Genomic DNA, 13,698 nt, shown 5'->3' with positions numbered 1-13,698 from the left:
TAAAAATCAGTTGGATTTAGTGAAAAAATTGAGTAAGACCAAGTGAAAGTTTAGATTGGAAGAAGTAAATTGGCACCAAGGTTAATGTCACTACCTTTTCAAATATGCCGTAACTTGCAGCGCTGAGAGGAGCCTGATCAGTCAAGTAGAAGAGTTTTTCTGCACATGAGTTTATTTCTTCCTACTCTCCTCCCTTCTTTTCCTCTGCCCCTCTCCTTTTTTCTCCTTTGTGTTTGTGAAAGAAGTGAAGGTCAAAGAATGGAGGAGAGAACAAAAGATGAAAGAGAAAGAAAAAAGACCTACAAACTCAAGAAAACAATTAACAAAATGGCGGTAGGAACATATGAATCAATAATTACCTTAAATGTAAATGGGATTAAATGCTCCAGCCAAAAGATATAGACTGGCTGAATGGATACAAAAACACACGCGCATATATGCTGTCTATAAGAGACCCACTTCAGAGCCAGAGACACATGCAGGTTGAAAGTCAGGGGATGGAAAAAAGATATTCCATGCAAATGGAAGCCAAAAGAGAGCTGGAGTAGCAATATTTATATCAGACAAAATTGATTTTAAAATAAAGACTGTTAGAAGAGACAAAGGACACTACATTAATGCTCAAGGGATCAATCAAAGAAGATACAACAATTGTAAATATATATGCACCCAACATAGGAGCACCTCAGTATATATGGCAATTGTTTAACAGACATAAAAGGAGAAATCAACAATAACACAATAATAGTGGGGGACCTTCACATCCTGCTTACATTAACGCACAGATCATCCAGACAGAAAATCAATAAGGAATTACAGGCCTAAAATGACACATTAGACCAGGTGGAATTAATGGATATCTATAGATCGTTTCATTCAAAAGCAACAGAATACACATTCTTTTCAAGCGCACGTGAAACGTTCTCCAGAATTGACCACGTGTTGGCCCACAAAGCAATCCTTAGTAAATTTAAGAAAATTGAAATCATGCCAAACATCTTTTCTAACCACAACACTATGAGGTTAGAAATCAGCTGTGAGAAAAAAACCCCTCCAAGAACTGAAAACACGTTGAGGCTAAACAGTATGCTACTAAACAACCAATGGATCAGTAAAGAAATCAAAGAGGAAATAAAAAAATACTTTTTGAGACAAATGAAAACAAAAACGTGATCCATAAACTCTGGGGTCCAGCAAAAGCATTCTCAGAGGGAAGTTTATAGTGATACAAGCCTACCTCAGGAAACAAGAAAAATCTCAAGTAAACAGCCTAACCTTACACCTAAAGCAGCTACAGAAAGAAGAGCAAGCAAAACCCAAAGTTAGTAGAAGAATAAAAATCACAAATATTAGAGCAGAAATAAATGAAATAGAGACTAAAAAAACAATAAAAAGACCAATGAAATGGTCTTTCAGTGTTTCTTTGAAAAGGTAAACAAAATTGATAAATCTTTAGTCAGATTAATCTATCAAGAAAAAAAGGGAGAGGGGGAAGATGACATAAACAAATGGAAAGATATACCATGTTCTTGGATTGGAAGAATCAATATTGTTAAAATGACCGTATCATCCAAGACAGTATACAGATTCAATGCAATCCCTATCAAATTACCAATGACATTTTCCACAGAGGTGAAACAAACAAACAAATGTTAAAATTAGTATGGAAACACAGATGACCCTGAGTGGCCAAAACAATCTTGAAAAAGAAGGAGAGAGCTGGGGAATCATGCTCCCTGACTTCAGACTATACTACAAAACTACAGTAATCAAAACAGTATGGTACTGGCACGGTTTCTCTAGATCCTAATCAAGGTAAATATTGTAGGTTTGTGCTTCATGGTCTGCCATATCAAGAGACCCAGTATCTGGTTCTATCCCTATTAAGTGTTGGGAAGATTGATGAGGAGGGTAATGGTTTATTCCTTTTTTGAACATTTTCAACCTTACAATCAAAAAACAATCTGAGTGGTGGTAATACCTTAGTGTTATACCAGTGCCAGGGATTCATCTAATGATTTTAACCCAGTTTATAAATCTTTGCCTTAAAAAATGTTACTAGGAATTACTGAATGTTTTTGTTTTTATTAATTCCTTTGTTCTGCATTCATTAGCTGTCATTCTTTCATAAAGTATGACTTTTTTTCAACTTGTGCTGTTTAATTACTCTGAAATAAGTACCCACTGAAATGATAAACATTTAAATCTTTCTCTTTAGTTGCCAATTTTCTTAGTTCAATAGCTGCCTCAAATACTAGCCCGCTTGTTCTTATAATCCCCCCCACCATGTATTTTTAAGCCATTTCATAAAATATTTAATAATGAAAGCATATTATTCTGTGCTGGTAAATAATGTCCTGTATGTCTTTAAAGTAAATAATTATTCTAAGATAATGAAAAATTGTTTGTCTGAGACCTAGAACAGGGAAAGATTTTATGATGCCAGGATCAGTAGGGAGAGTTGGGGGAGTTGGAGATTTACTAGTCAGGTGCTATATTCCTGCTGACTCTGGCCTAGCTATTTTTTTGAAAGTCTTTTATAATTCTTCTTGAAAGTTTTCAGGTCTATTTTGGAGACGTTTTATGCTTTTTAGAAAATAATCTGCAGTGACATACTTCAGAGAGCAAAATATGCCTGTTGATTTTAAAGCATTGGGGAAAATCCTAAATTGTATGTTTTCTTATGTTCTCTACCTGGTTTCTAATACTATGTTCTGTTAGATTCCAAGAAAAATGGACAGGGTTGCACAGTGGGCAGATGTGTTCCTCAGAAGGGCTTGATTGTCCAGTTTGCTACCATTTCTTTTATTCTGTTACATCTTTTCCTCCATAGATCCTAATTCTAATTATCAGGGATTTGGAAAATTGAGAATATCTTGCTACTTTCAAGCTTAGAGTAATGAACTGTCTCTTAAATTTTATTTCTATTTTTAATTAATTAATTTTAATTGAAGTATAGTCAGTGTACAATGTTATGTCAATTTCTGTGTACAACATAAAGTTTCAGTCATACATAAACAAATACTTGTTTTCATATTCTTTTTCATTATAGGTTACTACAAGATACTGAATGTAATTCCCTGTGCTATGCAGTATAAACTTGTTGTTCATTTATTTTATATGTAGTAATTAGTATCTGCAAATCTTGAACTCTCAATTTATCCTTCCCATCCCCTTCTCCCCTGGTAACTATAACTTTGTTTTCCATGTGTGTGACTCTTTCTGTTTTATAGATAAGTTCATTTGAGTCTTTTTATTTATTGGATTCCACATATAAGTGATATCATATGGTATTTTTCTTTCACTTTCTGGCTTACTTCACTTAGAATGACATAACGGATCCGTCCATGTTGCAGCAATTTTTTATGGCTGAGTAGTAGTCCACTGTATAAGTATACCACAGCTCCTTTATCCAGTCATCTGTCAGTGGACATTCAGCTTGTTTCCATGTCTTGGCTTCTGTAAATAGTGCTGCTGTGAACATTGGGGTGTATGTTTCTTTTTGAATTAGGATTCCTTATAGATATATGTCCAGGAGTGGGATTGCTGGATCAGATGGTAAATATTTTTAATTTTTTAAGGAATCTCCACTGTTTTCCATAATGGCTGCACCAAACTACATTCCGACCATTAGTGTAGAGGGTTCCCTTGTCTCCACACCTTCTCCACCGTTTATTGTTGGTGGACTTTTTAATGATGGCCATTCTGACTGGTGTGAGGTGATAATCTCATTATAGTTTTGATTGGCATTTCTCTGACAATTAGTGCTATTGAGCATTTTTCCATGTGCCTGTTGGCCGTTTGTATCTTTTCATTGAAGAATTGCTTGTTTAGATCTTCTTCCCATTTTTGGATTGGGTTCTTTGTTTTTTTTGTTATTAAGTTGTATGAACTGTTTATATATTCTGGAAATTAAACCTTTATCAGTCGCATCATTTGCAGTTTTTTTCTCCCATTCTGTAGGTGGTTGTTCCGTTTAGTTATGGTTTCCTTTGCTGTGCAAAAGCTTGTAAGTTTAATTAGGTCCCATTTGTTTATTTTTGCTTTTATTTCTGTTGCCTGGGTAGACTTCCCAAGGAGAACATTGCTAAGATTTGTGTCAGAGAATGTTTTGCCTATGTTTTTTTCTAGGAGGTTTATTGCGTCTTGTTTTATGTTTAAGTCTTTAATTCATTTTAAGTTTATTTTGTGTATGGTGTGAGGGAGTGTTCTAACTTCATTGATGCAGCTGTCCAGTTTTCCCAGCACCACTTGCTGAAGAGACTGTTTTTTCTCCATTGTATATTTTTGTCTCCTTCATTGATGATTAATTGACCTTAAGTGTGTGAGTTTACTTCTGGACTCTCTATTCTAGTCCATTGATCCATGTCTGTTTTTGTGCCAGTACCCTGCTGTTTTGATTACTGTAGCTCTGTAGTATTGTCTGAAGTCTGAGAGGGTTATTCCTCCATTTTCATTCTTTTTCTTCAGTAATGCTATGGCAATTCTGAGTCTTTTGTGATTCTGTATAAATTTTAGGATTATTTCTTCTAGTTCTGTGAAAAATGTCCTGTGAAATTTGATAGGGGTTGCATTAAATCTGAAGATTGCTTTGGGTAGTATGGTCATTTTAACAATATTACTTCTTCCAAGAGCAGAGGATATTTTTCCATTTCTTTAAATCTTTAATTTCCTTAATTGGTGTTTTGTAATTTTTCACCTTCGTCAGGCTTATTTCTAGGTTATTTTTTTTAATGTAGTTTGAAAGGCATTGTTTTTTAATTTCCTTTTCTGCTATTTTATTGTTAGTGTAGAGAAATGCAACTGATTTCTGTATGTTAATCTTGTATTTTGCTACCTTTCTGTATTTTATCAGCTCTGGTAGTTTTTGTGTGGAGCCTTTGAGGTTTTCTATTAATAGTAGTATCATGTCATTTGCATGTACTGACAGTTTTACCTCTTCTCTTCCAATTTGGATTTCTTTTATTTGTTTTTCTTGTGTGTTTGCTGGGTCTAGGATTTCCAATACTATGTGTAGTAGAGGTGGTGAGAGTGGGCATCCTTGTCTTGTTCCAGATTTTAGTGGGAAGGCTTTTAATTTTTCACCTATTGAGTATTATGTTGGCTGTGGGTTTGTCATAAACAGCTTTTTAATAGATGTTAAGATATGTTCTCTCTATACTCACTTTGGTAAGAGTTTTTAATCATAAATGTGTATTGAATTTTATCAATTGTTTTTTCTGCATCTATTGAGATGATGTGATTTTTGTCCTTTCTTTTGTTGATGTGTATCACACTGATTGATTTGGTTATGTTGTACCCTCCCTGTGTCCCTGGAATGAATCCAACTTGATCATGGTGTATGATCTTTTTTATGTATTGTTGGATTCTGTCTACTAATATTTTGTTAAGTATTTTTGCATCTCTGTTCATCAGCAGTATTGGCCTGTAATTTTTTTTTTTTTGGTAGTGTTTTGTCTAGTTTTTGTATCAGGGTGATGATGGCTTCATAGAATAAGTTTGGGAGTGTTGCCTCCTCTTCACTCTTTTGGAAGTGTTTGAGAAGGATTGCCATAAGTTCTTCTATGTATTTCTGGTAGAATTCCACAGTGAAGCCATCTGGTCCTGGACTTTTGTTTCTAGGGAGGTTTGTTTTGTTTTGTTTTGTTTTTTAATTACTGATTCTATTTCACTTCCAGGGATCCATCTGCTCATATTACCACTTTCTTCTTGATTTAATTTTGGTGGGCTATGTTTCTAGAAACTTGTCCATTTTTTCTGTTTTCCACTTTGTTGCCATACAGTTATTAATAGTATTCTCTTATAGTTTCTTGTATTTCTGTGGTGTTGGTTGTAATTTCTCATTTTCATTTCTTATTTTATTTGTGTCCTCTCTTCTTGGCCTGGCCAGAGGTTTCCCAATTTTGTTTACTCTTTCAAAAAACCAGCTCTTGATTTGATCGATTTTTTCCATTTTTAAAAAATCTTTATTTCCTCCCTGATCTTTATCATTTTTTTCCTTCTGCTGACATTGGATTTTGTTTGTTTTTCTTTTTCTGATTCTTTCAGCTGGTAGGTTAGGTTGTTTAATTGAGATTGTTCTAGTTTTTTTGAGGAAGGCCTGTATTGATATGAACTTCCCTCTTAGGATTGCTTTTGCTGCATCCCATATTGTATGGTTGTGTTTTCATTGTCATTTGTCTTAAGGTATTTTTAATTTCTTTTTTGATTTCATCATTGACCCATTGGTTTTTTAGTAGAGTTTTGTTTAGTCTCCATGCAGTCATTTTTTCCTTGTTTTTCTTTCTGTGGTTAATTTTTAGTTTCATGATATTGTGGTCAGGAAAGATGCTTGGAATACTTTCTATACTCTTAAATTTGTTGAGGCTTCTTTTATGTCCGAGTATGTGGTCTATCCTATTGTTTCATGTGCACCTGAAAAGAATGTATATTCTGTTTTGTGGGGATGTTATGTCCTGAAGATATCAATTAAATATAGCTTTTCTATTGTGTCATTTAGTATCTCCACTGCCTTATTGATTTTTGTCTGGAAGATATGTTCAGTGATGTTAGTGGGGTGTTAAAGTCTCCTAATATTATTGCATTCCCAATAATTTCTCCTTTATGTCTGTTAGTATTTGTTTATATCTTTAGGTGCTCCTATGTTGGGTGCATATTTGTTAACGGGAGTAATACTCTCTTCTTGTATTGCTGCTTTTATCATTATGTAGTGTCCTTCTTTATCTTTCTTTATGGCCTATTTTAATGTGTATATTGTGTGATAAAAGTTTTGCTACCCCGCTTTCTTGTCATTTCCATTTGCATGGAATATCTTTTTGCACCCTCTTACTTTCATTCTGTGTGTGTCCTTCACCCTAAAGTGGGTCTATCGTAGGCAGCATATTGTATGCTCTTGTTTTATTATCCAATCAGCCACTCTGTGTCTTTTGATTGGAGCATTTGATCCATTGACATTTATTGTTATTATTGACAGCTGTGTATTTATTGCCATTTTAAACTTTATTTTTCAATTGATTTTTTATTTCTTTTTTTTTTTGGTTTTTGTGGTTTGATAATCTTCTTTTGTATTAGGTCTATTTCTTTTTGATTTTGTGACTATTGTATTCTTTTGATGTGGTTACCCTGTTTTTCAGCATGTTAACCAATTACTACATTGATTTGCTTTAGACTAGTAGTCATATAGGCTCAAACACATCCTCAAAGAATGAAAAAAAAGTTCTACATTTTCTTGCTTCTCACTTCTACATTTTGACTTTGATGTCCTCCTTTGCATCTTCATGTTTTATTCTCTTGCTCTTCATTGCAGTTATTGCATTTCCAATTGTGGTTTTCTCTTTTCTATAGATTCATGCTTTTTTATTTATAGAAGACGTTTCAGTATTTCTTTTAGGATATTTAGTATTGCCTTTCAGTTTGTTGATTTCTTTTGGCTTTTTGCTTGTCTGAGAAACTGTTTATGTTTCCTTCAATTCCTAAGGATGGTCTTGCTGGGTAGAGTATCCTAGGCTGCAAGTTTTTCTCATTCAGAACTTTGAATATATCTTGCCACTCCTGGCCAGCAATGTTTGTGTAGAGAAGTCAGATGAAAGCCTTATGGGAGTTCCCCAACTAAGTCTTTGTTTTTCTCGTCCTTCTTTAGAATCTTTTCTTTGTCTTTAACTTTAGCTATCTTAATTATAATATGTCTTGGTGTAGGTCTGTTTGGGTTCATCTTGTTTGGGACCATCTGCACTTCCTGTACTTGAGTATCTGATTCCTTCTTTAGGTTTGGGAAGGTTTTGGTCATAATTTCTTCAAATACTCTGTCAATCCCTTTTTTTCTTTCTTCTCTTTCTGGGACTCTTACTATGGGTAGATTGATACACTTTATATTGTCTCTTATTACTTTCATTTGTTTTCATTTGGTTTTCTGTCTGCTGTTTTGGTTTTGTGATTTCCATTATCCTGTCTTCTAAATCACTTTATTTTTCTGCTGCTATTGGCTGCCTTTAGCTCGACTTTTATCTTGGCAGTTGAGTTTTCTGATTTTAATTGGCTCCTCTTTGTAGTTTAATTTCCTTTTTACAGTATTCTACATTTCTGTTGATAGCCTATCTTATTTTCTTCAGTGCTTTTATCATCTCTTTTTTCATCTCATGATCCAGTAGACTGTCAAGGTCTATTTTTGTTGTTTGATTTTTTGGGGGCTTCTCTTGTTCTTTTAATTGGGAATTTTTCTTAGCTTCTTCATTTTACTTATATTTCTCTGATGGCGTGAATTTAGGAGTAACCGTTATCTGCTGTGGTCTTGAAGGGCCCCCCCCCTTTTTGTTAAATGTGGGAGTGTCCCTGTGTGGACTGTGCGTCTAATTTTTTGTCCCCAGGGCTGTTTCAGTATGGATGGTTGCCACGTCTTTCCTCTGTGTGTGCTGCCTGTTATCCTCTTGATTGGGGGTGTTGGTGGTGGTGTGGTGACCAGGGCCTGAACTAGTTGTTGAGCAGGGCCTCTTCTTTCCTCTGTGGTTGTCACAGTCCTGACAGGGCCTGGGTCTGCGTCCTGCTTTCCTGTTGTTGGGATAGAGGCTTCAAGACCCGTTTCTGGGCAGCAGTGTGTAGTAGGCAGGACTGGAGCGATTCCATTGGAAGAAAAACTGCTGAGTATTCCTCCACCGGAAATGTCCACTGGAAAGTGCCTTCGTCGTGCGGGCTTACGGGGTACACTGTGTTGTTGCTGCCCTTGTCCCTACCTCAGCTGTGGGAATGTCAGCAGCCTGCCCTACTGTCCCCCAGGCTCTGTGCCCACAGAGCCATTAGGGCAAATCTGCTAACATCAGGCACTAGGACCCACCATAGTGCCCTTGCAGTCATGCACCTGGATCTACTCTGAGCCACAGGGTCAGCGCAGACTCCAGACCCACGTCAGCATACACAGGCCTGCTGTTAATGCCAGACTCGCCCCCACCGTGGGCCAGAATTCTGGTTGCCTAGGGGAGGGTGTCCACAAAGACACCAGCACAGCAAATCTGCCACCACTACCTGGGCTCGATTCAAATCGCATTCCCACCTGCAAACCCTGGGAATGGATTCAGGTTTCAGCCCTGCCTGGGAGCCATGCACCAGCAATTGTGCTCCTCCTGAGTGGGCTGAGAAGATGATTGTGTCTGAATCCCTGCCCCTCTGTTCGTGAGAGCATGGCGCCAGTGATGGTGCTGAGCAGTGCTGTCTGGGCTAGTGGAGATGGCTGCTAATCCGGGCTGCATTGCGCTCCTCCCTCCATACAGACCAGCATTGGTGCTTTCTGTAGGGGGACCTGGGCTGTTATGGACACACTCACAGCCTCAGCCTGCACCACACTCCAGCCCCCTGAGGCTTCCTCTGTGCAGTCATCCTGAGTCCTCTCCCTGGGCTCTTCTGCAGAAGCCCGAGCTCCAGCCCGTGTCGGCTCGCGTCTCGGACTAGGCATCCTATGGGCCCTCTGTGCCAGTTTCTCTCAGTTCTGTCTGCCAAGCAGCTCCTCCAAGCCTTTGGAGCTCCCTTTCTGTGCCCACTGACCTCCCTGCTGGTGAGGGGGCTTCCTTGGGTGAGGGCACTTTTCCTCCTTTGCCTTCCCTCCCCGTGGAGACCGGTCCCGCCCCAACTTCTTTTTCCTCTTTGTTTCTTCTACTCAGTTTTCTGTGGATTCTCCCTGTATTTCGGATGTAAGAGATATTTTGCCAAAGTTCAGTAGGTATTCTGTGATAACTGTTCCTCATGTAGATGTTTGTGGGAGAGGGTGAGCACCACATCCTTCTATTCCACCACCTTGGCAATCCCTCATTCCTTAAATTTTACAATTAAGACAACCCATCACACGTTATGAAAACCACAGAAGGGAGTGGTTGGCTGCGTAGGCAGAAATCATGACTGATGGAATAACCCCAGTTCCAAGGCCTGGATTTCAGGTTTCAGTTCAGTAATACTTTTTACCTGTTTTCTGAAATGTGATGAAACTCTGGACATCGGTTCTCACTAACTAAGCTCACATGAAAATGGTAAATCAGATTTCTGAAATTTCACTGAGAAGTCAAATGATTAATGATTAATAGGGCCAAAATGCTAACCTCTGTTAGACAGAGCAGTTTACCATTATTAAATTTGATTTGGAAAAGTCAGTGAAGATTAGATGGTGGTTTTGTGAGTAAAATCTAGCCAGAATAATGGCATTTGGGTGATGTTAAGGGATGTTATCATTAAGCTCTGGTAGCCTTACACAGCATTTTAGATGTTTGATATTATTACTGGTATATTCATATGATTCAGAAAGGGCACTTGTTTCACCAGAACTGTTACAGTTCTTATCTGTTAGGTATTTCTTTTTATCAGTCCAAAAACTTAAGTCATTCTATTTCTATGCTGGAGAAATTATTGTGTAAGAGAATAGTTTGTTTTATTAATAATATTTAACAAAATCAAAAAATAAATGTGCTGTTCCTTGTTCAGTCTCATCACTTATATTCTTTTTTCAAAAAGCATTTTAAAATTGCTTATTACCTTCTGTGTTTTGACTATATAGTCAAAGCCCATTTCTATGTTTAAAAAGTAACTGTCCTCATCATTAGAGAAGCAGCATAGCATAATGAAAACAGCTCTAACTTTTTCCCAGTTTTTTTTTTTGTGGGAAAATATACATAACGTACTATTTACTGTCGTAACCATTTTCAAGTGTAGCATTCAGTGGTGTTAAATACATTCATAATGCTGTGCAGCCATTGCCACCATCCATCTCCAGAACTCTTTTCTTGTAAAACTAAAACTTTGCACCCGTTTAGAAGTAACTCCATTTGAGGTAAGTGGTTGCTGACTGGATCACTTCAGATTCACATGGTGGTAGGTTTTTCTCCAGCTTTGTTTAGCTGTATAGGTATCCAGAGTAGGTAGAGTTGGTTAAAGTAGATTATGGCTCATCCAAATGAATAAAATGAAGTGAGACCAGAACAAGGAGTTTGGGGGGATACGCAGGGGAGTGAGACTGCATTTCACCTAAAGTTTTCAGAATGTATCTATAACATAAGAATTAAAAAATAACCACAAGCAAATGAATAATAGTCCTAACTTAGATTTAGTTACTCAAATTTGTCTGATTCTCAGAAATGTTTTTTATACTTAATTTGTTCAAATCAGACCCAAACAAGGTCTGTACATTGCATTTGATCCCTGTGCCTCATAAATCACTTAATATCACTTTCCTCTTACTCCCCATTTTTCATGTCATTCATTTGTTAAAAATAATTGGTACTTTTGTCATGTATTTTGTCATATTTTACATCTGGCTGGCTGAATTCTTGTGGCACTATTTTAAAACTAAAAAATTTTTTTAAATCATGGTAAATTATACATAAAATTTGTTGTCATAATAATCATTTTTAAGTGTACAGGTCAGTAGTGTTAAGTATATTCACATTGTTGTGTCCTGTGTTATTTTTAACATGTTCCTCTGTCTCCCTTATTTAGTGTAAATTGGTACCAGATCTAGAGAGGCTTGATTTGATTCAAGTTTGATTTTTTATTTTTAATTTTTTGAATGAAGGGGCAAGGGCATTTGTAATGTTGGGATGTAAGTCTAGTTGTCCCAATAATGACATTAATCCTTGGATTGAAGTCTTTTAGCCTGATTATTTAAAATTTTTCCTGTGGATTTTTTTCACATAATGCTTTAATTAACCATTGATGATCATCTATTTTTTTCATATGCGATTGTAAAAGGATGTTTTTTTCTGATTATGTAACTCTTTCTGCATTTATTAGCTGGAACTCTGTTAAGAACGCTTCCTCGTCTGGTGTCTGCCAGAAATGTAGGATTAATGCTTGATTCTTTCCCTTTATTGTCCAATTTTCAGGTGATGAGTTTTTTTTTTTTAAATTAACAGTTTGGATTCATGCAGTTTATAATGACTCATAGTCATTCTTTTGATGTTCAGATTGCCTTATCTGCAGCCAGTGGGACCTCTTCAAGCTGGCTCCTGTGTTCTTCACAGCCACAGCATCTTCTTTAGTGTCAGACTTAATGGTATTTTTCTGATCCCAGACCTGAAATCCTCCATTTCTGCAACGAACTCCTAGTCCTTTTAGTGGAAAATTGTATTTAGAGATCATAATATGTGTATCTACTTTTAAAAAAATGTGTTGTTACTTGATTCCTCCAAATATTGATTGATTTCTTTTCTTAATTCAACAGGCATGCCCAAAGAAAAATACGAGCCCCCTGACCCTCGGAGGATGTACACAATTATGTCCTCTGAGGAAGCAGCAAACGGAAAGAAAGCACGTTGGGTGGAGCTTGAAATAAGTGGTAAGACATGCAAGAGTAAGTTTATGGTATGGAAGTTAAGATATGGTAGAAAAGTAAATATTCTAGTGCTGATAACACAAGAGAAGCACTGTTGTATTTTACCAGTGCTAATTTATCTTAGAAGCTGGAAGATTCAGTGGAAAGAACATGCCTCCTGTCAAGTGTGATTTTCTATGTCAGGGGAGTCTTCGAAGCACAGGCAGTCACCACTCCAGCTTCCCCTTTTTAATTTCTGCAGGATTGGTATTTAACTTTATTTTGCTCTTTTTTCAGTCTGTATTGCAATTTTTGAGTTAACAAAAATTGCTTCTAGGAAGTTTCCCCTTTTTTGCATATGGGTAATCTGGAAAGTAATCATTTAGGTCATTTGCTCTCTCCTGCTTCTACATCTTGTTGGGAACTCCTCGGCAATTTTGAGTCACTGTTCTCTCCATACTCTGAACTTTGGTGAGAAATCTGTACACAAGATAGGAAGGAAGAGGGGAGATTCCTCTAAAGTAACGTTCTTAACAAATAGTCTTACTTGTACCAGGTATTGTGGAAGATAAACTATTGGTTGAATGGGTCTGTGGAACAAGACTTTGTAATCAACAAAACCACTCTCAGGAAGGTCACTTTATTGTCTTAGTCCTTAATATGTAAACTCCTTTGTGTAGAATTTTTCAAGGCTGAATTCATTTCATGCTAAGGTAGTTATTTCATGTATATGCTTCAGCATCAGTTCCTTAAGATCCTTGATACAAAGTTCTAGGGATCTGGGGTCCTTGACTCCTGGACCTGCAGTTATTTCATATACTTCTCTGGTTCCAGGGTGGGGGTGGTGAGTTCCTTGTGCCGTTTGAAGGTAACCAGATAAGCCAAATGACTATTAATCATTTGCTTTTTAAAGAAAACATTTTTTTTAACTGCAAAATGAAATACAGATAAAGAAAACCACACAAATAGATTAGGGAATTATTATGTAAGGCCAGGGCGTTGTAACTACTACCCAGGTCAAGAATTAAAAGTTTTTCACTTACCCTAGAACTGCTTCTGTACCAGAGGCAATCACAACCGCTTAGCCGCTCCCTGAAAGTACCCTGACTTTTATAGTAATCACTTCTTCTGTCCCCTTATAGTTTAAACACCAAATTATGTATACCTAAGCATTATAGTTTAGTCCCTCTACCCTTTTTATTTAAATGTCTTAATTTACAGGTTTCCCCTCCATCCTCCTCTTTACAGTTTCTCTGTTGAACCTGAGCAGTTTGACCTGTTGTTTACCTGCAGTCTGCGTTTTGCTGCATGTGGCTCAGCATGTTTCTCATCCAAATGGGAGGCAGGATGCAGAGGCTTGAGCAGACTGATTTAAGACCCTGGGCAGGACTGAAGTCCTGTTGTGTCCGTGGTGT

The 13,698-nt window shown here is 36.9% G+C and overlaps 1 protein-coding gene across 2 annotated transcripts in view; it reads left to right on the top strand.

The window, feature by feature from the left end:
• The window catches only part of CNOT6 (CCR4-NOT transcription complex subunit 6), a 57,206-nt gene that overhangs the window by 10,816 nt on the left and 32,692 nt on the right, over positions 1–13,698 (top strand). For both annotated transcript variants that reach the window (XM_074350104.1, XM_074350103.1), the window contains exon 2: positions 12,194–12,307. In XM_074350104.1, coding sequence (XP_074206205.1) covers positions 12,196–12,307 — 112 coding nt within the window. In that variant the 5' untranslated portion in view covers positions 12,194–12,195. The remainder of the gene's footprint in view (positions 1–12,193; positions 12,308–13,698) is intronic.

The sequence above is a fragment of the Camelus bactrianus genome, chromosome 22 (assembly GCF_048773025.1).
Source record: "Camelus bactrianus isolate YW-2024 breed Bactrian camel chromosome 22, ASM4877302v1, whole genome shotgun sequence".
Lineage (NCBI taxonomy): Eukaryota > Metazoa > Chordata > Mammalia > Artiodactyla > Camelidae > Camelus > Camelus bactrianus.
The sequence above is the reverse complement of the archived record's forward strand: the minus strand, read 5'-3'. Positions and strand labels throughout refer to the sequence as shown.